Below are 23,490 nucleotides of genomic sequence, written 5' to 3' on the forward strand. Positions count from 1 at the left end.
TTATGGTTCCCTATGGCTGTCCTTTTGGGGGCCGTAGGCTGGCTGACTTTTACAGCCATGGGTGAGGAAACCAAGAGCTCTGTGGAAGAGGCTGCCCGGGACTTGCAAACTGAGCAGTGGAAGGAGCTGGAGCAAACGTGGGAGAAAGAGATGCCGACCTTGGAGTTGGAGGAAGCGCTGGAGGAGAAGGCCGACCAGGTTCCTGAGATTCGCTTGGAAATGGAGCAGCCGCTGGAGAAGGAATCACAGGTTTGTGAATTGCAGATTACCCTGGACGTTGTAGAGAGCCAGCAGCGGCGGGAGGCCAGGGCTGAGGCCAGGGCTGGGTCTGCAAGGCCCGTAGAGCAGAAGGCAGCAGCGGCCCGGGTCTCAAGCCTGGCAGAGGGAGCTGGTGTTTTCAGTTCCTCTTTGGAGAATGAGGAAAATCGGTCTGGAGTTGTAATCCACAGTCTCCAGAAGGTGAGAGCCCAGCAGCAAGCAGTACCTACTATGCCCCTAGTAGGTCTGCGATTTTTGGACATAGGGGTGGACACCATAATGCTCTCTGGAGCAGAGATGGAAATGCTGACTGTCATGGCCACGTGCTCCTCTTTGGGACAGTGTAAGACCTGCCAAGATGGCAGGGATGAGGGGGGAGGCTGAGGCTCCATGTGCATGGACTGATTCCTGTACTACAACCAGAGTGGGCACTGACTCTTTTGTTGGATGGATTTACGGATTTTGGACAATGTGAAATACCCTGATGGGGGTGGGGGCGGCTTTGCTGGAGGCCCTTCCCCTGTCCTGGGAAGCTTTTCCCATGGCTAGAAAGAAGTCTGAGGACATTTTGTGCTTTTGGCAAAATGCTCTGAGACTGATGAAGTGTATCTTTGTAATTGTTGAAATTGTATGATTTGTCATGTTGTTGTAATTTGTGTAATGTGCCTAATTTCCTTGTGCAGGAATACCTGTGCTTTAGATTATGAAGCGAGCAAAAGGGGTGGAATGTTTGTCAAATAAGTTTGTAAATATGATATATATGTTTGCTTGTTTATAGTTTGCATTGGGTGTGGGGGACAGGCTGTAAGCAGGCAAGGTCATTATAGCCTAAGGCTTAGTTTTAAGACTAAGCCTTTCCCACCCTAAGTGACTTTGTATCAGAGACTTCCTTGTTTGAATATTGGATTAAAGGTTTTGATTTCTATTCTATAAAATGGGGCAGAGGAGCCCATGCTGGAGGAGAGCAGAGAAAGGCCACATGGAGGAGAGGAGAAGCAGCCAAGATGGTGGAGTGCTGAAGGAGAAGCCAGTATGTGCAGAGTTTGTGCAGAGAGAAGGAGATAGGGAACAGAGGTGAATAAGACTGGTAGTGGATAAAGTGTCGACCTGGAAATGCTGAGGTCGCCGGTTCAAAACCCTGGGCTTGCCTGGTCAAGGCACATATGGGAGTTGATGCTTCCAGCTCCTCCCCACCTTCTCTCTCTGTCTCTCTCTCTCTCCCTTTCTCTCTCCTCTCTAAAATGAATTAAAAAATTAAAAAAAAAAAGAATAAGACTGGTAGGTAGAAATCTTTGATTCTAGGAAACTCAGATAAGTCAGTGGCTTTGGGAGCCCTGAATGGAAAGGGAACTGTTTTCCCACTAGGTGTATTTCTTGCTCACCAGGTGCAAGCTAGGATTAAAGCTAATGGCCCACCAGTTCTTCTTGGTTCTGTTGTTTCATTACCATCTGTCTGAATCAAATTCGAACCTGCATGGGCCAGGTGGCTGTGATGGTGGCCGTGGCTACTGGCTTTACAGGGACCTAGGTGGAGCCCCACGTCATGGGGTCTCCTCCTACTCAGCTCTGCCAACTTTCTTCTCCTTTGGTGGAACTCAGAGGAAAAAGTCCTCAAGTTCACAAGGCCACAGTCTTCAACTGAATTTGAGCCTCCGAGTCCCAAACCAAGGAAGTTTTATCTTTGCTGATGCCAAATTTTTAGTCTCTTAACTTACTCACTTGTTCATTCCTTCATTTGTCCATTCTTACAATCTCATGTGCTATGGGCGGTGCTAGGTATGGGGACACAGGAATGAGACCCGGTTGTCACTTCAGACCTCTCAGCTCCCAGAAGACCAGTCATGCTTTCCTTCTCCGCCCTTCTTTTTTCAACACTTCTGCCCCAGTCCTCATTCAGTGGCTCTCACCCCTCCCAACACACATGGTGTCTCCCTCCCTTCCTTCCCTCCATCAGCACATTTACCCCTGGTGGGGACCTCACCTGCCTGAAATCAACATTGCTATTAAACCCCTGCCGTGTGCCCACACTCAGTGAGGTGTTATGAAAAGTGCCACCACTGTCACCGTGGTGTTGAGGGTGTAAGAACCCAAATACTCATTCCCCTGGCAGAAGTGGTGTAAGCTGGATTCAATGTTCCTTGAGGGAAATTTGGAAGAATTTATCAAAATCTCTAAAACTGTGTATACTTTAGGTTTTTCCTACAAAATAATTTAACACAGCATTATACTTTTTTTGTTTCTATTATTTCCATTTTTAAAAAATTAAGGTCTGATTCTCATAGAGTAAATTTCATTCTTTTCAGTGGGGAGCTCTGGGAGTTTGGCACTCCCACAGAGATCGGTAACCACCACCACAATCAAGATATAGAAACACTCTATTACCCACTAAGGGTTCCCCATGTTCCCTGGTAGTCAACCCTCCACCCCACCCTCAGGTCCTGGTAAACACCGACCTATTTTTTTCCCCTCTATATTTTGCCCTTTCCAGAATGTTATAAAAATAAAATAACATCGTATGGCTTCTTTCAATTAGTATAATGCATTTGAGATGTGTGTTGGGGGCTTTAGTAGTTTATTCCTCTTTATTCAGAAGTAGGATCTCACTGTACAGAGGCACCACAATTTGTTTATCCATATCCCAGCAGAGGGACATTCAGGTTGGTGTCCAGTTTTGGATTATTCTAGATAAAACCACTACAGATATTTGTGCACGGGTTTTTGTATGAACATAGGTTTACATTTCACCTGCATACACACTCAGAGTGGAATTGCTGGGTTGTATGGCAAGATTACATTTAATTTTTTAAAAAATTGACAAATTGTTTTCCAATATGGCTGCGCCGTTTTGTATTGCTACCAGCAATATTACAGAGTGGGGGACCACTCTGTAAAGCACATGATTTTCTAACCACCTTGCTATACATCTGATACTAATACAGAATAATACTGAAGGTAAACTGTAAGTAAAAAAATAAATAAATTAAAAAAATAAAAAAGACTTATCTTTGCAGGTTCCAGGGATTAGGACATGGGTATCTTTTGAGAAGCCATTTTTCAACTTATCCCACTCCCCATACCTGCCTCTGCTCCCACTACGGCCCCAGGCAACCACGGATCTACTTCCTAGCTTTATAGATTTGCTTATTCTGGACATCTCAGAGAAACATAACCATACACTGTAAGGTTCATCTCGCATAGAGTTTTCGAGGTTTGTCTGGGTTGTACCAGTACTTGCTGCCACAAGTCACACCAGGGCTTATTGCTTTAAATAGCTGAATAGTATTCCATTGCATGGGAACACGTTTTATTTATCCGTTCATCAGTTGGTGGACATTTTATTTGTTTCCATTGTTTAGCTATTTTGAACAATGCTACTATAAGCATTCGTGTATAAGTTTATGGGTGGACATATGTTTTTCTTTCCCTTGGGTATGTAACCGGGAGCAGACCTACTTTATCATGTGGTAATTCTATACTTATCACTTTGAGGAACTGCCAAATAGTTTTCCAACATGGCTGCACCATTTGACGCAGTCACCAGCAATGTATGTATGAGTGTTCTCATTTTTCTACAACCTCTCTACAATTTGTCACTTATCTGTCTCTTTGATGATAGTCATCCTAATTGGTATGCAGTGTTATCTCATTGTGGTTTTGATTTGTATTTACCTAATGACTGATGATATTGCACATCTTTTCATGTGTTTAATTGTCATTTGTATATCTTCTTTGAATAAATGTCTATTCAAATTCTTTGCCCAAGTTTTAGTTGGGTTATTTGCCTTTCTGGCACTTGAAAAATGTTGTGCCTCTTCATTGTGGCCTCCATGATTTCAAGATGAGAACATTTGTGTAACTTGAATTGGTAATGAATTATTCCTGACTGTTTTAAAGATTTTTTTCTTTGTCTATAACAGGGGTAGTCAACCTTTTTATACCTACTGCCCACTTTTGTATCTCTGTTAGGAGTAAAATTTTCTAACCACCCACCAGTTCCACAGTAATGGTGATTTATAAAGTAGGGAAGTAACTTTACTTTACAAAATTTATAAAGCAGAGTTACAGCAAGTTAAAGCATATAATAATAATTACTTACCAAGTACTTTATGTCAGATTTTTGCTAAGTTTGGCAGAATAAATCTTTGTAAAACAACTTACTATAGTTAAATCTATCTTTTTATTTATACTTTGGTTGCTCCACTACCACCCACCATGAAAGCTGGAACGCCCACTAGTGGGCAGTAAGAACCAGGTTGACTACCACTGGTCTATAGTTTTCAGAAGCTTACTTATGATATGTGTTGGTGTGTGTTTCTTTGTGTTTATTCCTATTGGAGTTCATTCAGCTTCCTGGATCTGGAGGTTTATATCTTTTGCCAAATTGGGGCAGTTTCGTTGATTTTTGAGGGATAGGGAAAAAGAAACAGGGAAGAGAGAGATGAGAAGCATCAACTCATAGTTGTTTCACCTTAGTCGTTCATTGATTGCTTCTCATTCATGCCTTGGCTAGAGCCAGTGACCCCTTGCTCAAGCCAGCGACTTTGGGCTCCAGCCAGCAACTTTGGAATCATGTTGATGATCTCACACTCAAGCCTTTGACCCTACACTTAAGCTGGCAACCCAATGCTCAAGTTAGAGACCTTGGGGCTTCTACCCAGAGATCTCAGCATTTAGTGTCAATGCTCTATCCACTGTACCGCCACCAGTCAGGCAAACTGAGGTCGTTTTAAATAATTATTTTTTCAAATACCTTTTCAGTTCTACACTCTTTCTTCTCTACTTCTGGGACTCTGATGACACAAATGTTATTGTCCCATAGATCACTGAGGCTCTGCTAATTTTTTTTTTCAGTTTATTTCTCTCTGTTGTTCAGATTGGAGAAATTCTATTGATCTGTCTTCAAGTTTTCTCATTCTATCCTGTCATCTCCACTCTACTATAGAGTTTGTCCAGTAAGCTTTTTATTTTGGTGATTATATTTTTAGTCCCCAAACTTCCTTCTGTTACTGATTTCCAATTTAATTTCACTGTGGTACCCTTTACAATTTCAAGGGGCTTTGTTGTTACTGCCGCTGAGGGCACATGGAAATGTTTGTTGGTGCCCTAGTTGTGGAGGCAGGTTTGCCAGGGCCTTGCTGCTGTCACTGCTGCTAGTGGATCAGACCACACACTGTTCTCTCCTACATCCAGTCCAGGGAAATAAGGGATAAAAGAAAATTCAGGGAATAGACCATGTTGTTTTATCACAAGTCCCGGGGTCTCTAGCCAGCTGCCTCCTCTACTGAGCTTTTAGAATCCTTTTTTCATTACTTGTTGAGTAATTTACAAAATACTTAGTTGTAGTTAGAGGAGAGGAACAGCCTAACTACAGGCTTGTCAGTTTAGTTGACCTTTTCAAAGAACAAACTTTTGGTTTCATTGATGTTCTCTATTCTTTTTGTTTTCTGTTTCATTTACTTCCTATCTAATCTCTATTATTTCCTTCCTTCTGCTTGATTTGAATTTAGTTTTCGCTTCCTTTTTTTTACTTACTTAAAATGGAAAGTTAAGTAATTGATTTGAGATGTTTCTTCTTTTTATACTGTAAATACTTTTCAGCTTTAAATTTCTTTCTAAACATTGATTTAACTGCATCCTACAATTTTTAGTATACTGTATTTTTGTTTGAATCTATCTCAAAGTATTTTATAATTTCCCTTGTGATCTCTTCTTTGACCAATTGGTCACTTCAGTATTTGTTGTTTAATTTCCACATATTTGTAAATCTCTAATATTTACTAATTGTGGTTAGAGAACATACTGCATATGATTTCAAATCTTTTTTTTTTAAGCAAGAGAGACAAACAGACACACAAGAAGGGAAAGAGATGAGAAGCATCAACTCATAATTATGGCACGTTATTTATTCAGTGATTGCTACTCATATGTGCCTTGACCAGGAGGCTCCAGCTGAGCCAATGACCCCTTACTCAAGCCAGTGACATTGGGCTCAAACCAGCGACCATGGGCTTTAAGCCAGCAACCTCTGGGCTCAAGCCAAAGACCATGGGGTCATGTCTATGATCCCATGCTCAAACCAGCGACTCCACACTCAAACCAGTGAGCCTGCACTCAAGCTGGCGACCTGGGGGTTTCAAACCTGGATCCTCAGTGTCCCATGTTGATGCTCTGTCCACGGTGCTACCAATTGGTCAGACTGATTTTAAATGTCTTAAATTTATGTTAATTTATTTATGGCCTAATATATGATCTATCCTTTGCCAGATGCACTTGAAAAGAGTCTGTATTCTATATTCTGCTAGGTTGGCAGGGCAGTGTTTTATAGATGTTGGTTAGATCTAATTGGCTTATAGCATTGCTCAAGTCTTCTAGTACCTTGTTGATCTTCTGCCTAGGTGTTCTATCTATTATTAAAAGAGGGGTATGAAGTCTCCTATTAATATTGTTTATTTCCCCTTTCTTTTCTGTTAGTTTTTGCATCATGTATCTTGGGGCACTGTTGATAGGTGTTTATATGTTTATAGTATACAATAAATACATATTCCTGATAGATTGACCCTTTTATCATCATGAAATGTTTTCCTTTGTCTCTAGCAACAATTTTTATGTTAAAACTTATTTTATTTGATATTGATACAGCCATACCAGCTGTCTTTTGATTACTGTTTGCATTGCATATTTCTCCCATAGTTCTTTTTTCTCTCCCATAGTTTTACATTCAATCTCTTCATGTCTTTGAATCTAAAACATGTTTCTTATAAACAGCATATAGTTAGTTCATGTTCTTTTTTCCATTCTTTCAATCTCTGCTTTTTGATTGGAGTGTTTAATACATTTACACTTAATGTAATTACTGATAAATTAGGATCTATGTTTTCCATTTTGCTATTTCTTTTCTTCCTGCCTTATGTGATTTTTGTTCTTGTATTTATCCTTTACTGTCTTCTCTTGTGTGAAGTAGATACTTACTGTATACTATTTTGATGCCCTTAAATTTTTAATGGTTGTCCTGAGGATTTTATTTCACATTTTAAGAATCTTTGTTTCACTATAGCTTCATTTCCTCCCTCACTCATTTTTGCTATTATTGCCATATAAATTACATCTTTAAACATTATAAACCCATCAACACAGTTTTATAGTTATTGCTGTATGCAGCTGTTTTTTTAACCAGATAGGGGAAGAATTACAAACAAAATAATATATGCAAACTGTCTTTTATATCTACCTATGTAGTTACGTTTCCAGAGGTGCTTATTTCTTCACTGAAGTCCAGTTATTGTTTAGTGTCTTTTCATTTCTGCCCAATAGATTTTCTTTAATATTTCTTATAGGGTGAGACTGCTAGCACAGAAGCCCTTCAGCTCTCATTTTATTTCACCTTCATTTTAGAGAGATAATTTTGATAGCTACATAATTTTTGGTTACAATCTCTTCCTGCTAGAATAACAAATCCATAAGTATAGTTGGAATTGCTTAACCCTCCTTTACTGATAATGAGCAAAACACATACACCAAAAAAAAAAATAAATATATCAGTAGAGGTATAAATATTTGAACAAAACTATCAACCAACTTGACTTCACTGACATTTATATACCTAATAACTGAAAAATACACATTTTTTAAGTACATATTTTACAGCATATGCTAGACCACACTATACAATGCAATAAATTGAAAAATATTGAAGCCATATAGAGTGTGTTCTATGACTATGATAGAATTATGAGTGAGGGAGGAATTACAAAAATGAGTGAGGGAGGAATTACAAATCAAAGGAATATAATATCTAAATACTTAAATCATTGGGAAATAATCAACTTTTTTTTCAAATAAACCCATGGGTCAAAGAAGAACCTAGAGAAATTCAAATATATTTTGAACTTAAAGATCTAGATAAAGTTGTCTTACAGAAATATAAGGTTTAAATGCTTATATAAGAAAAGTAGAAAGGTCCCCTTTAGGACAGCATGCTAAGTGAAATGACTCAGAAAAAGAAAGACAAATACTCTATGATGTCACTTAGATATGGAATTTAGAAAACCGAGCCCAGAGAAACAGACTGGTGGCTACCAGGAGCTTGAGGGAGGGAGGAAGAATGGGGAGATAACTGCAACAATAAAAAACAAAAAAAGTGGTCAAAGGGCACAAACTTCCAGTTATAAGATTAGCAAGTTCTGAGGACCTAAGGTATAACATGGTTACTATAGGTAACAATACTGTGTCATGTATGAAAGTTGTTAAGCGTGTAGATCTTAAATGTTCTCAAAAGAGAAATGGTCATATTTGATAGGATGCAGGTGTTAGCTAATGCTATGATGGTAATCATATAGCAATATCTAAGCATATGAAATCAGGATGTTATACATCTTAAACCTACACAATGTCACATATTAATTATATCTCCACAAAGCTAGGGGAAGAATAGAAATGTTTAAAATCAGTGCTTCAAGCTTTTACATTAAGAAGCTTGGAAGTATATAAAAGGAAATAAAAAATGAGTGGAAATCAATGAAATAGAAGACAAGTAATAGAGAAAACTAACAAAGCTAAGGGTCTTTAAAATTAATACATCTGTTAAACTTCAGCTAAACTGATTAAGAAAAAAGAAAGAAAACAAAAATGATAAAGAAGCATTTCTATAGCTCTCTCTATATATAAAAAGAATGTAATATTATGAAGCTCTTTATGCCTATTAATTTGACAACTTAGATGAAATGAATAAATTAATTGATATATACATCTTACTGAAACTAACACAAAAAGAAATTTAAAATCTAGATAACCTCATATTTATTTTATAGTTATTTCTTTAGTTCTTTTATATTTTCTTGTTTAACATTTATCTCTTTAATTCATTTAGAATTTATTTTAGATTACTGTGTGAAGAGAGAGTAAAATAAAATTTTTTTCCAAATAGATAAACATGCTCCAGTTCCATCTGTTAAATAAACCTACTAATGTGGATGGCTCTTTGTAATATGTGAAATGTATCTACACGTTTGGGCTGTATACATTTGCGAGCCCAGCACCTCCATTCACCTCTGAGGCTGCCTTAAATAGTAACATTTATAGTGATTCACTAACCTTCAAAAAACAAAGAGAATGAAAGATGAGAACACAAGAAAAAAATACCATGTGCTAGGAAAAAAAGAATAACAAATTGAACAAATCTATCACAGAGAAACAAATGTAACAATCTTTTACAGAGGAAGAACTATCAGAACACTAATTTAAAATAAGTATAAAATTGTCAGGAGATAAGGGACAGTATTAGAAGCAAGAAACTGGAGCAAATCAATAGTGAAAAATATTAAATTAGAGATACTGACTTATAGAAAGGATAGAGTCAAGGAATACTATCAGGAAGCGTTTAGAAGGGATAAAGTAACAAAATATAAGAGAAAAATTAAAAGGTATGGAGGACAGAAATAGAAATCTAATATCCCCTGAAAGAAGTCCCAAAAGGAGAAAAAGAAGAATAAATGAAGGAAAGATTTATAAAAATAATATGGAGAATTTAAAGAAATATGTAAGACATCAGATTGAATATGTTCAGAGTTCCGAATAGAATGGATAACTAAATACCTCGTATTTAGACAGATTATAATAAAAATTTCATATAGAAAATTCTAAAACATTTCAGAGAGATGAACAGGCCAGTCCAAATGAACAAAAGTGATATTAATATCATATTTTTCCATCACAACACTGAAGGTAAAACAATGATGTTATAATATCTTTGCATTTTTTTAGACATTAGCTTAAAGCATAGAATTTATTACAAGCTTAAAAATAGTGGTGGAGGAAATTAAACAATTTTTTTTTCAATTACAGTTGACATTCAATATAATTTTATATTAGTTTCAGGTGGGAAGTAAGCAATTTGAAACCAAGACTGTCAAAATAAAATATTTAAAAGTTATACCTAAAGGTTTGCTCTTAATCCACCTCTTCCCTATTGCTAATGTTCTTTAAATGAATCTCAAAATGTCTGCAGTGTTAGAGTGAATTTGTCCAAATCCACTATATATATAGTTATATAAGTTCAATAAATCGAGAAATGATTGGGTCAAGCCATGTAGAATTGAAAATCAAATAGCTGTGGCTTCAACACGAGTGTTTACATATATGTATTATTTGTATTCTAAAAATGTCCAAGCATACACAAAAATAAAGGGAGTTATATACATCTAACCCCCAGGTGCCATCACTCGGTTTTATTTATTCTCATTGCCCCTTTTTTTTTCTGACAGAAATCATCCTATAGGTGGTGCTGTGTACTTCATATAGACTCACCACAGGAAGCACATACTAGGTTAGTGGTACAGGTGTCACAAATTGGGCACCGTTAAGTGTCTGAGATCCTGCAACCCCTCTAATGCCACCCAGGTATAAATGTTAAATGAAGTCGCACATGATTCCACAAGAGAATATGATGGAGGATATTTATCGCTTCACTGATTGCAACGTGGGGAATGGAGTTCAAAGCGGCATTTCCACGCTGAGTGACACGCTGCGGAGGAACACGCCCGCGAACTGTGCCGCGGCACCGGAAACTGTTGGGCTGTGGATTTGCACCAGCAACGAGAGAAGTGAGCGTGCAAAGAAGTGTGCCATGATTTCTTTAACAGAGTGAAAAAATACAGTCACCGAAACAATACCAGATGTTTCACAAGAATACGTTCAAATTCAAGGTTAAATATCAAATGCGTTAGCGTGGCTGCCTCTGAGCCGTGCGCAGGCAGGGGGAGAGAATGGGGACAAAAAAATAAACCGAAGGAAGGAAGCGAAGTGGAGCCTCACAGGACGGGTGATGGCCCTGTGGCACGAGCTGAACGGAGAAGACAGTGGTGTGCAGAGAACTCCGTGCTCCCGTGGGTGGCTTCTCCCGGCCGGTGTTCGGCGGGTCGGCCCTGGGAGCACCCGTCAGTGCCCTGGTGGGCACGAAGTCCGAGGGTCCAATGCCCAGGCCTGACTGGATGTGAATTGTTCCCGATATGACTCTGGTCTTATCTTGTTCCACGGATGTGACATCCTCTTCTGTTTCCTAAAGCATTTATTTTTCTCTTACAGTCAATTACCCTGTTTGTTTAACTTGATTTTCTCCTTTAAGCCATGACTCCCTCCTCACATGGAGAACGAGCGTAAGGGACTGGCTGTCTCGCCCGCTTTGCTTTACGGGCAGAGCGTTTTGGCTTCCGCTCATGTTTTGAGCTGCCGAGTCATCTGTTCTTTTTTTTTTTTTTTTTTTTTTTTACAGAGACAGAGAGTCAAAGAGAGGGACAGACAGACAGGAATGGAGAGATGAGAAGCATCAATCATTAGTTTTTCGTTGCAACACCCTAGTTGCTCATTGATCGTTCTCCTATATGTGCCCTAACTGCGGGCCTTCAGCAGACCGAGTAACCCCTTGCTCGAGCTAGCAACCTTGGGTTGAAGCTGGTGAGCTTTTTGCTCAAACCAGATGAGCCCACGCTCAAGCTGGTGACCCTGGGGTCTCGAACCTGGGTCCTCTGCATCCCAGTCCGACGCTCCATCCACTGCGCCACCGCCTGGTCAGGCCCGAGTCATCTATTCTTGCCATTTTAATTGCATCTGGGTTTTTTTTTTCTCTCCAACTTCTAGGAATTCCTCAGTTTCTGGTCTGCTGGTTACAGCCTTTCTTATTTTCAATCTTAGGATTTATTTTTAAGTCATTTCCATCTCATTTTGAGACATCTGGGCGGGAGGAGAGGAAGGCTGGGGGGACTGGCCTGCTTCTGCTCAGTCTCCCGTTTCCCCTCCGCGTTTCGGTTCGAGGGCTTGGACTCGGGCACAGCAGCAAACGCACAGGAGCTCTTCGGCAGCAGAGTCAGGACACAGAAAAGGTGAGGAATCGTGGTGTCCCCTGAGGCGGGGGAGGGACCCCGGGAACCCTGGGAGGGGCAGGCGCATAGGAGCGGAGCCGGCTGAGCAGGGCTTTGGCCCACAGAGTGGAGGTGCTCACCCAGATGCTGATAAACCTTCCGTGGGTGGTCGGTGTGTGGAAAGGTCAGGGCCGGGTTAGCAGATCTCACTGTACTCAGTACCCCGTTGAAAAGTTCATCTTTGTATTTAGTGTTAGGTAAGGATCCTCTTTTTCATTTTCATTGTTTTTTGTTTGTTTTTTGTTTTTATTTTTGGTTTTTTTTTGTATTTTTCTGAATCTGGAAATGGGGAGAGACAGTCAGACAGACTCCAGCATGCGCCCGACCGGGATCCACCCGGCACGCCCACCAGGGGCGATGCTCTGCCCACCAGGGGACGATGCTCTGCCCCTCCGGGGCGTCGCTCTGCCACGACCAGAGCCACTCTAGCACCTGGGGCAGAGGCCAAGGAGCCATCCCCAGCGCCCGGGCCATCTTTGCTCCAATGGAGCCTTGGCTGCAGGAGGGGAAGAGAGAGAGACAGAGAGGAAGGAGGGGGGGTGGAGAAGCAGATGGGCGCTTCTCCTATGTGCCCTGGCCGGGAATCGAACCCTGGCCCCCCGCACGCCAGGCCGACACTCTACCGCTGAGCCAACCGGCCAGGGCTCGTTTTTGTATTTTGTGTGTGTGTGTTTTGTGAGTTTTTTGGTTGATTTATTTTTTAATGTGTTTTGTCAGTTTTCCTAAGGACGTCTACCAAATGGTGTGCACTTTGCCCTGCTAATTCATGGTGCGTCCTTGTCATAGCGTCTGTTCCTGTCCATATGGGCATCTATCGGAACGCTTGGCTTGTCCCTTGCTCAGTCACCAGTTCTGGCAGCCAGCAGCACCCGTCCCCAGTTGTATTACTTGGTAGTACACTGTTATATTTGGCAGACAAGTCCTCTCTTTTTATTTTTATATTTTCATAGTTGACATAGGTATTCATGTGTCTTTACTTTTCATAGAATTATACAGTAAGTTTATCAAGTTTTTAAAATAATAATTAAACTAAAATTGTGTTTGGGATTACATTTAGAAACTTTTAATTTGCGGGAAATTGACATCTTTATAATATTGTCTCATCCAAGATCACAAACTATTTCTATGTATTCCGATCACTTCCTATGGCACATTGAAGTTTTCTGCAAAGAGGGCTTGGTTAAATTAATTCTTCCCAGATATGGGATAGGTTTCATTGCTATTATGAATTCTGCCTTATTTTGATTAAATTTTCTAAGGGATTATTTCTAGTATACAGAAATTACTTTTGATTTTTGTTATTTGATCTTGTATTTAGAAGGCTTGCTGAAGTCTCTCATGAGAGCTAATAGTTTGTGGATTCTGCTTTTTTTTTTCTAAATAGAAGACAGTTTTAGACACTTTCCTTGTCTATCCTTCATTCCTCTTATCTGTTTTCCTTTTCCGATAGCATTGGCCAGGACCTCTAATAGTATCTTAAGCATTAGCGGTGGCCGTGGAAATCCTTGATTTGCATCCAACAGAAGCTTGCTGGTTGGTGAACACGCGGAGGTGCTGAGAGGCGTCTGCGAGGGGAGGGCGTGGAAGCTCGGCACCCCCCTCATGGCCGCCCCCTCATCGCCCCCTCTATCTCTCCCTTTACCTCTCCTCTACTTGGCTGTTCCTGGTTGCATCCTTTATAATAAACCTTGGAATGGTCTTACAGACTTTTCCTGCTCAGACTTCCATCTTTGTTTTAGAAAAACAGAAAGAAATACTGTGAAAGACCAAAATAATCTAGAGATCCCCCGAAACGAAGGCATACACAATGAAACAACTTTTAGTACTTGCCTAGAAAAAGGACATGCACGTGTAGACATTAGAATATCAGGATCTGAAGCAGTTGAGAATGTCTCTGCCAAGTAGACAAACAGCTGTTGTCAACTCTCCACCACTAGAACATATAAATACTAAGAAAAAAAGGGCTGTTGACCAATCAACGGCAAGGTCTGCAAGTGTTGTCTTGAAGGCTTTATGGAAGCCTGGTTACTCCTGGCCTTTCCCGTAGCCTGTGGATGCCATGAAACTAAAGTTGCCTGATTATTGTACCATTTATTTTTAAAAAATAGATTTAAGTACACTTAAGAAGCACTTAGCCTTGGCCAGTTAAATGCACATCTGGTTGTGGGGAAGTTTTTTTCTTGTCATTCTGAGACATAGTTTGAAGAAATGTTTGTTACTCACCCAGAACATACGGCTTGGATGTCACACTTATTCAATCGCATGTTGAGGATTTCACTCTTTTCCTTAGAGATACTGTGTAAAATGAAACTTCGTATTATACGTATGTGATTTTCAGGCTTGTAATGCTGAAAATAGTTTTACTAAAGGTGGGATAGTCTCTTAGTGTATAATGCCAGATGAGCTCTTAATACCAGAAAGTATCAAATGATAAGATGCTGATCTTTTTAAATGATAAAAGATTATTTGAGAACACTTTCACTTTACTCTCTGTGATATATCAGATCACTCGAATGTTGCAAAGCATGTCCTGTTGTGACAATATACTCTCAATCAAATGATTATTTTGAATTAAGAAAGTCATCCTAGTAAGGCAGGATAGTGAGAAGCTAGGAAAATTCCTTGGCAAATAGAATGGGGAAACTGAGACAAATAGCTGAACAAACTGGCCAAGCAGTTTACAGCCAAACACAGAAGGTCCCCTCCCTAGAGATATCATCGAGACCTCAGTTGTATTTTAGCGTCAGGCCCGGAGAAGCAGCAAAACCAGGTGGGCAACACCAGGACAGGTGCAATGGGTAATGACCCCCTGCCCTGGTGCTGATCAATCAGTGGAGAACATGACCTCAAAAGGGCACACCTGGAAGAGCTGATGACTATTCTATTAAGATCTCTCCTAAACTCTCGGTCTTTAAAAACCCTCAAAAACAGCTTGACCAGGCAGCAGCACAGTGGATAGAGCATCTGAATGGGACGCGGAGGACCCAGGTTCAAAACTCTGAGGTCGCCGGCTTGAGCTTGGGCTTATCTGGTTTGAGCAAGGCTCACCAGTTTGAGCCCAAGGTCACTGGCTTGAGCAAGGGGTCACTCAGTTTGCTGTAGCCACCCCCCCCCCAGTCAAGGCACATATGAGAAAGCAATCAATGAACAACCAAGGTGCCGTGATGAAGAATTGATGCTTTTCATCCCTTCCTGTCTGTCTGTCCCTATCTGTCCCTCTCTCTGTCTCTATCACCAAAAGAAACAACCCTCAAAACAAAGGACCTAGCAAAGCTCTCTCCTGAACCTTGCCTTTCCCTCTCCCCTTTCCTTCTCCATCCCCCTCAGGCCTGTATCTCCTAAATTCTAATCTAAAGGACCCCATGAGACTTGCGACCACGGGAGCAGCGGGCAGTGGTAGCTCCTCCCGGGCTGACCCCCTGAAACAGCCCCCAAGGCCCCCGTTTCTCTGACTGTGCAGCGAGCCAGAGCAGCGTTCCCTAGGCTCCTCACTTTCCTATAACATTTCTAGAGAGTCAGAGCGACCCCGCCCAGGCTCTCCTGTCGCTTCCTCTGTCCTAGCCCTTTCTTGTTTTACTGTCCCCAGTTTTAATAAACATACGCTCAGAATCACCGGGACTCATGTTGTGAAGTCTTTCCTGCATGAGGTCAAGAACTCCCACACCACCGGCCAGCGCTGGGCAGGGCCAGGTCCCCTTTCCAGTAACACTAGAATCTGTGGAAAGCAGATAGTTTCACTTCTGCAGTTTCTTTACTACAGAATGTTTCTTTCCCGTTTATAGAAAATTTTACTTTAAACTCAGACTCTCAGTTCTGCTACAAAGTTCAGAACTTGCCTTGTATAGTTTATTGTCAACTGTATCAACCTTAACTCATTCATGTTTTCTTCACGCTCTTTCATTGATCATTATGTAGCCGACTAGTTATCTCCGCCCCAAGGTCCCCGGCTTGGCCGTGGCATTCCGTCATTGTTCAACAAAAGGCAAATGCAGAATATAGAACACTTTGGGACTCAAAATTCTGCTTTATTTTAAATGAGATGTTTGTTTGTCATGAAATTCAATTCTCTTTTTAAAAAATCCCACACAGAATATTTTCACATCAGGTATTCCTACCTTTTGTAAGTATCTCTCTCTCTGCCTGACCAGTGGTGGTACAGTGGATAGAACGTTGACCCAGGATACTGCGGTCCCAGGTTCAAAACCCCAAGGTTGCTAGCTTGAGTGTGGGTTCACCAGCTTGAGCGCAGGGTTGCTGGCTTGAGCAAGGGGTCACTGGCTCGGCTTGCACCCCCCAGTCAAGGCACATATGAGAGGTAGTAACAACTAAAGTGATACAATGACAATTTGATGCTTCTCTTCTCTCTTTCTTCCTCTCTCTCTCTCTCTCTCTCTCTCTGTTGCTTAAAAACAAAAGACTCTTTTTTCAGTCTGGTAGGAAGGGTCTGCTAACCTGTGCTACATTCTATTTTTACTTTTGGTTCAGTGTAGTTTGCATTTATGTGGTACTAACTGCTACCTCTGGTTTACATATCTAAAGTACATAGTGGTAAATATATTTTGTTAGAATAAACAGACCTTTTAATTTTATTGGGATTTGTCATACTAGAAAACATTTTAGTTTAGGGCAATGATATTTTCTAATATTTGACTTTTAAGCATAAAACAAGTTACATTCAATATTTTATTTATTTATTTATTTTTTAATTTTATTTTTATTTTTTTACAGAGACAGAGAGAGAGTTAGAGAGAGGGATAGATAGGGACAGACAGACAGGAACAGAGAGAGATGAGAAGCATCAATCATCAGTGTTTTGTTGTGGCACTTTAGTTCATTGATTGCTTTCTCATATGTGCCTTGACCATGGGGCTACAGCTGACCAAGTAACCCCTTGCTGGAGCCAGCGACCTTGGGTCCAAGCTGGTGAGCTTTATCTAAACCAGATGAGCCCGCGCTCAAGCTGGCGACCTCGGGGTCTTGAACCTAGGTCCTGTGCATCCCAGTCCAATGCTCTATCCACTGCGCCACTGCCTGGTCAGGCACATTTAATATTTTAAATTGTAATTGGCATTTGTAATTTTATCTAATTAGGCATTTGTGGCCAAATAAATAAATAAAATATGAATCAAATGTTTCTTAAATGATTGGCAATACCTACAAAATTATCTGAGTCATGAAATTTCTGTGAGGAAGGATTTTTCCCAAAATACTTATGTATTTAATTATTTATTTATCATTAATTGAATTTATTGGGGTGACACTGATTAACAAAATACAGGTTGCAGGTACACGATTCTAAAACACATCATCCATACCCTGTATTGTGTGTTCACCCCGCCAAGTCAACTCTCCGTCCATCACCATTTATCCCCCAACACCCTCCTCCACACCCCCCCCCCGTTCACTCCCCCCAGCAATCACCACTGTCATTCATATTCACGAGGCTCTTTTTTTCGCTCAATTCCTTCACCCCCCCTCACTCAGCCTCCACCCCTAATAGCTGGCAGCTGGCTTTCTATGTATGGGTCTGTCTCTATTTTGCTTGTTGGTTCATTTTGTTCATTAGACTCCACATATCAGTGAAATCATATGGCACTTGTCTTTCTCTGCCTGGCTTATTTCACTTAGCGTAATGCTCTCCAGATCCATTCATGATGTCACAAAGATAAGATTTCCTTCTTTTTCATGGCTGTATAGTATTCCATGGTGTAAGTGTACCACAGCTTTTTTATCCACTCATCTACTGATGGACACTTGGACTGTTTCCAAATCTTGTTTATTGTAAATAATGCCTTAATGAACATAGGAGTGCATATATTTTTTAAAATTAGTTCTTTGAATTCCTTTGGATATGTTTCCAGAAGTGAAATTGCTGGGTCACAAGGCAGTTCCATTTTTAATTTTTTGAGGAAACTCCTTACTGCTTCCCACAGTGGCTGCATGAATCTGCGTTCCCACCAACAGTGCACGAGGGTTCCCTTTCCTCCACACCCTCAAGGATGGCTCTTTTATCCAACATTTCAATTGTTTTATCATTTATCAATCTATTCCGATCGATTTTCTTGTGCTAATCTTGGCATTTTACATTTTGGGGGAATTTGTCCACTCCTGGAACTTCAAAGAGCATCTGTTCAGGATTTATTTATTTAAAAATCTTTTCAACTTTTGTTCATAGCCTTTATGTCCATCAGTCTTGTCAGGAGTATGTTTTAAATTTTTCAAAGAATAAATTATGAATTTTCTTAATCTCCACTTTTTAGATTCTTTTCATTGATTTTAGGCCCCACCATTGTTATTTTCCTTTCATATTTCCTCAGGCTTGTTCTGTTGCTCACTCTCCATCTTCTTAATTGCTTAGCTAATTTACTTTTCACTTTTTATGTTTCTGACAAACGTATTTAAAGTTACTAATATTAGCCCCTCTAAATATTAGCTCTGCCTAATAAATTTGATATGTAGTCTTGATGCTATAATATGTTTTATCATATACTTAATGACTTATATATAATATATTAATAACTATTACTTTGTTTCAAAACATGCTACTTTAGCACTAGTTTCATGCATTCTTAATTTTATTTTATTTTGTTTGAAAAATATATTCCATATTGTATTGATCCTTTGGAATTTATTCAAGTTTCTTTTATTTCTTTATACAAGATCTACCTCTGTAAATAGTCTATGTGTATTTGAAAGAATGTGTATTATCTGTTTTTATTTATACAGAGTGTTTCATATATGTGTGTTCATATACAAAGTTTATATATTTATAAGTAAATATTCATAGATAAATATTTATAAATAAATATCTATTACATATTCACAATACATTTATATAATTAAAAACCTTTTAGACCTGTAAATATATATTTTCTATATTTGAAAATATTTTAAAATATATTTTTATATATTATAAATATGTTATAACATATTTATAAGATATAAATATGTATGGAATCTGAAATTTATTAATCTTTTGGCTTAGAACTTCAATTCTTCTGTTTATTGTTTGTCTCATTGATTGCTATAATCTTTTGAGAGGGATGTGACTCTCCAACTACAATTATTTACTTCTTGCATTTCTGATAGTCTTGCTTGGTATACTATAGGGACATACTTGTAAGTATGTGTGTGTGTGTGTGTGTATATATATATATATATGATGGTTCTATTTTTTTATTCAAGTGTGCCTCTTATCAATAATTATACACCTTTGTTCCATAATATTTTTATTTTAAATTCTATTATTTTGTTCAACGTTAAGATTGCTAAGATAGTTTCTTTTGTTTCCTATTAACCAGGTATATTTTTCCAACTTTTTATTTATAACCTTTTAAAAATTTTTTTCAAGTGTATTTCTTATAGACAATTTTTTTTAAAGTGAGAGGAGGGTCTTGAGATAGTGAGCAGACTCCTACATGCTCCCCAACTGGGATCCACCTGGCAACCCCCACCTGGGGCCGATGCTTGAATCAACCAAGCTATCCTCAGTGCCCAGGGCTAATGCTTGGATCCTTCGAGCACTGGCTACTGGAGGTAAGGAAGGAGAGAAGAGGGAGAGGGAGGTGGAGAGATGGAGGTGGTCACTTCTTATGTGTGATCTGACCTGAAATCGAACCTGGGACGTCTATATGCTGGGCCAATGCTCTATCCACTGAGCCAACCAGCCAGGGCCTCTTATAGACAATTTTTAATAACCCAACTGAAAGTCAATTCTTTTTCTTTTCTTTTCTTTCTTTCTTTCTTTATTTATTTTCAACAAAGCTGCATTTTTTTCAGTATTATTTTGTATCGATTTCAGGTCTGCAACCTAGTGATTAGAAAATTATATACTTTACAAAATGTTTCCCCCAACCATACCTAATTATCGCAACATTATTGATTATATTTTCTATGCTGTACTTTACATTCTTGACTATTGTAATTTGTTTATTTTAAAAATTATTTTCTTTCTTTTGGGGAAGTTTGTTTTTTGTTTGTTTTGCTGGTTTAAAGAGTATACATTTTGTTTACTTAACTGAAGATTCATATTTATGTTGATTTACCTCAGTTGCTACCTTCAAATTATCAATATCTGCATGTTACCTCTTATGAGACGAGTCCGTAACCATCCTTAGGGCCTTCTACCCTGTCCTCCTCAGCCCATGTTGATGTTGTCTGGATTGTTATTTTTCAGTGTCATAGATATATTTTCTCTAGTTCTTTATTTTGGCTCTAGCTGCCATTTTTAAAGACAAAAATAGGCTTTACTGAGGCACTTGTTCACACTTACTTTCTCACTTCTTGCAGCGTCTCCTAGACCTGTTTTTCATCTCAATTGAGTACTTTCTCCCAGAGAGTTTTCAGGGGGGCTTTTTGCATGTGGCAAACCTTCTGTGGCTTTAGAAGTCCCACATATCATGATCTCACATTCAAATGACAGTTCAACTGGATATAAAAATAACTTTCTTTAACAGTTTAAAAGTATTAATTACTCAAGCCTGACCAGGTGGTGGCTCAGTGGATAGAGTGTCAGCTGAGATGTTGAGGACCCAGGTTTGAAATCCCAAGGTCACCGGCTTGAGCGTGGGGTCATAAACATGAGCCCATGGTCGCTGGCTTGAAGCCCAGGGTTGCTGGCTTGAACAAATGGTCACTGGCTCAACTGGAGCCCCCTCACCCTGGTCAAGGCACATATGAGAAAGCAATCAATGAACAACTAAGGTGCCGCAACGAAGAATTGATGCTTCTCATCTCTCTCCCTTCCTGTTCCTGTCTGTCTGTCTGTCTATTTCACTCTCATAAAATAAATGAATAAATATTAATTACTCTACTGTCTTCTTGCATCCAGTGTTCCTCTTTAAAAAGTCTGATGTGAATCTAATTCTTGTTCTTTTCTGGTGATCTTAACAGTCTTTAGAATTCCTCTTTGTTTCTGATATCTTTACATTTTACGTAATGGGTGTAGGGCCGTGTGTGTGTGTGTGTGTGTGTGTGTGTGTGTGTGTAAGAAAAAGAGAGTCAGAGAGAGAGTCCAGGATTCTGCCTTGTGAGCTCTGGGCACCTCTTCCCACCAGGTGGGGCCAGATGAGCAGAGTGGAGCAGAGGTGACAGCCCTTCTCTGGAGACAGGGGCCTTGATCCCCTTGGACAGCTGGAGTGATAGAGGCACATGAAGGGGTGAGTAATGTTTCTTCCAGGCCTTGGGAGGGAAGGGCCATTTCCTGCAGAAAGGAGCTCACTTGGAGACAGCAGCAGGCTGACGATTCTGCGCACAGCGACCACATTGCTGGAAGGGTTGTAGCTTCCACACGAGCAGGGCCCCGAGTCCTTCTCCCTCAGCTGAGTCATGGTGACGATGAGGAAACCAGCAGCTGGAATGTCCTAGACCATGTATCGAGAGTCCTGAGCTGCTGTTCGGGGCTTGGATCTGGTGACGGATCTGATGCAGACTTTCGGAGATGTCTGCCAGCCCCCGGTGCTCTTCCTGCAGGGCCCTCCCTCGGGAGGGTGCAGGCATTGCACAGAGCGGCTGCCCCGCCACCTCATAAAGCTCCTCAGGCACTGTGCCTCCCCGGGCACCTGGAGAACCAGCCTTCACGTCAGGGCCCTGGCTGGATGCAGCCACCCCATCACTGGGAAAGGGGAGAAGGACCAAATTCTGATGGCCACATCCAGAAAATGGTCCCCGAGGCCAGCCCTCTGGTCACAGGGCCATCCTGCCCCCCCCCCCCGTCCGGCCTCTGTCTTTCACTCCCTGCGTCTCACCTGAGGCCAGGAGCACCAGCAGGTCAGGGTCAGGAGCAGGCAGGGCCCCCCCAGGCCGTGCCACCTGCAATCTATTTCTCGTGACGGAGGACAGGAGGAGAGGGGAGGCCTCTGCGGAGAGGGAACCAGCAGCTGGGTCTAATTCTGCACCAACTTCCCAGCATCTCTGAGCTGGGAGAACTGAGAAAAACCGACACCTAGACTGGGGAAGTGGTCGGCCTGAGAGGCGGGCTCTGTGGGCAGAGGGGAGAGAGGGGCAGACAGGCCTGGGTCGGGGCCACCAGCTGACGGTCTGTCTCTGTGCCTAGAGACCTGGGCCCTGACTCAGTGGTTCCCTTTTGCCTAACTTCTCTTTATCTTTATCACTCCACAGCTGGTCCCCGTCACTCTCCGTCATAGTTGCTGAGAGAACGTCTGAGAATGTCCAAGAAGAAACCATGGTGCAATGCGGAGCTGTTCCTCTTTTCTCTCTCAATGCCTATGAGTGGTTGGGAGCCATTGGTGGCCTGGCTGGAACCCTGAATCCCTCTGGTACTCAGAGCAAGACGGGAACCCCACTCCCAGGCATGGCAGGTCAACCATGTGTTTTCACCATAGGAAGTTAGAGGGGCAGAGTTTCCATTCCCAGACCTGTAAGGAAGACCCTGGGAAAGGTGAGGTCCAGAGCGGGGTGGGGGAGGCTGAATGGGGATTTTCCGAGGGGAGGGCAAGAAGGGAGAGGACCAGGGGGGCTGGGAGAAGGCAAGGAGGGGAGCTCGACGCCATGTCTGTATCTTCAGTTCTCACTCCCTGATGTGCTCCCTCAGTGTTGGGTGCAGTGTTCGTGACGGGGTGAAAAGATGAAAAACCCTTGTGTTTTCATGATGTGTGTGTAAAAATGTGTGGAGGGAAAAATGGCCAAAGTTGGAACAACAGAATTCTGAGCAACAGAATTCTGAACAACAGAATAAGGTAGTATTTTTAAAAATATTTTTATTGACTTTTTTTTTTAAGAGAGAGGCACAGAGAGAGAGAGAGAAGAAAAAGAAAACATTAATTTGTTGTTCCACTTATTTATGCATTCATTGGTTGATTCTGGTATGCGGGAGATTGAACCCGCAACCTTGTTACGTTGAGACGATGCTGTAACCAGCTGAGCTACCGGACCTGATCAGGGCTTCTGGTATGGTATTGTGTAATGTCACTCATGAGAGTTGTGTGATTTCTTTTTCCTAATAGGGTTAGGGGTTTGGGAGAGGAAGCCCATGGAAATCAAGTCCATTCTCATCACATCATAGCAAGGGTACGTCTTAGCAACATGACATAATCACTGTTGAGCTTAACCTCGATCACCAGGCTGAGCTGGTGTTCGCCAGGTTTGTCCACTGTAAACGTACCCTTCCCCGCTCTCCACATTGTGCTCTTTAGAGGGAAGTCTTGGCTATGACCGTTTCTCAGAATTTCCTTATTTTTTTTTTTAATTTTTTTTTTAAGTTTTTTTTAAATTTATTTATTTTTAGAGAGGAGAGGGAGAGAGAGAGAGAGGACAGAGAGAGAGAAGGGGGGAGGAGCTGGAAGCATCAACTCCCATATGT

The 23,490-nt window shown here is 40.8% G+C and overlaps 1 protein-coding gene across 1 annotated transcript; it reads right to left on the reverse strand.

Annotated features, from left to right (window-relative positions):
- Positions 1 to 13,646: 13,646 nt before the first annotated feature.
- LOC136319165 (trem-like transcript 4 protein) lies at positions 13,647 to 23,311 on the reverse strand. The gene is given in 5 exon segments (XM_066252559.1): positions 13,647 to 13,735; positions 21,391 to 21,674; positions 21,676 to 21,730; positions 21,917 to 22,027; positions 23,203 to 23,311. Coding segments are annotated over 5 exon segments (648 nt in total).
- Positions 23,312 to 23,490: the final 179 nt, after the last annotated feature.

This window comes from Saccopteryx bilineata, chromosome 1, assembly GCF_036850765.1.
Source record: "Saccopteryx bilineata isolate mSacBil1 chromosome 1, mSacBil1_pri_phased_curated, whole genome shotgun sequence".
In the NCBI taxonomy this organism is placed as follows: domain Eukaryota; kingdom Metazoa; phylum Chordata; class Mammalia; order Chiroptera; family Emballonuridae; genus Saccopteryx; species Saccopteryx bilineata.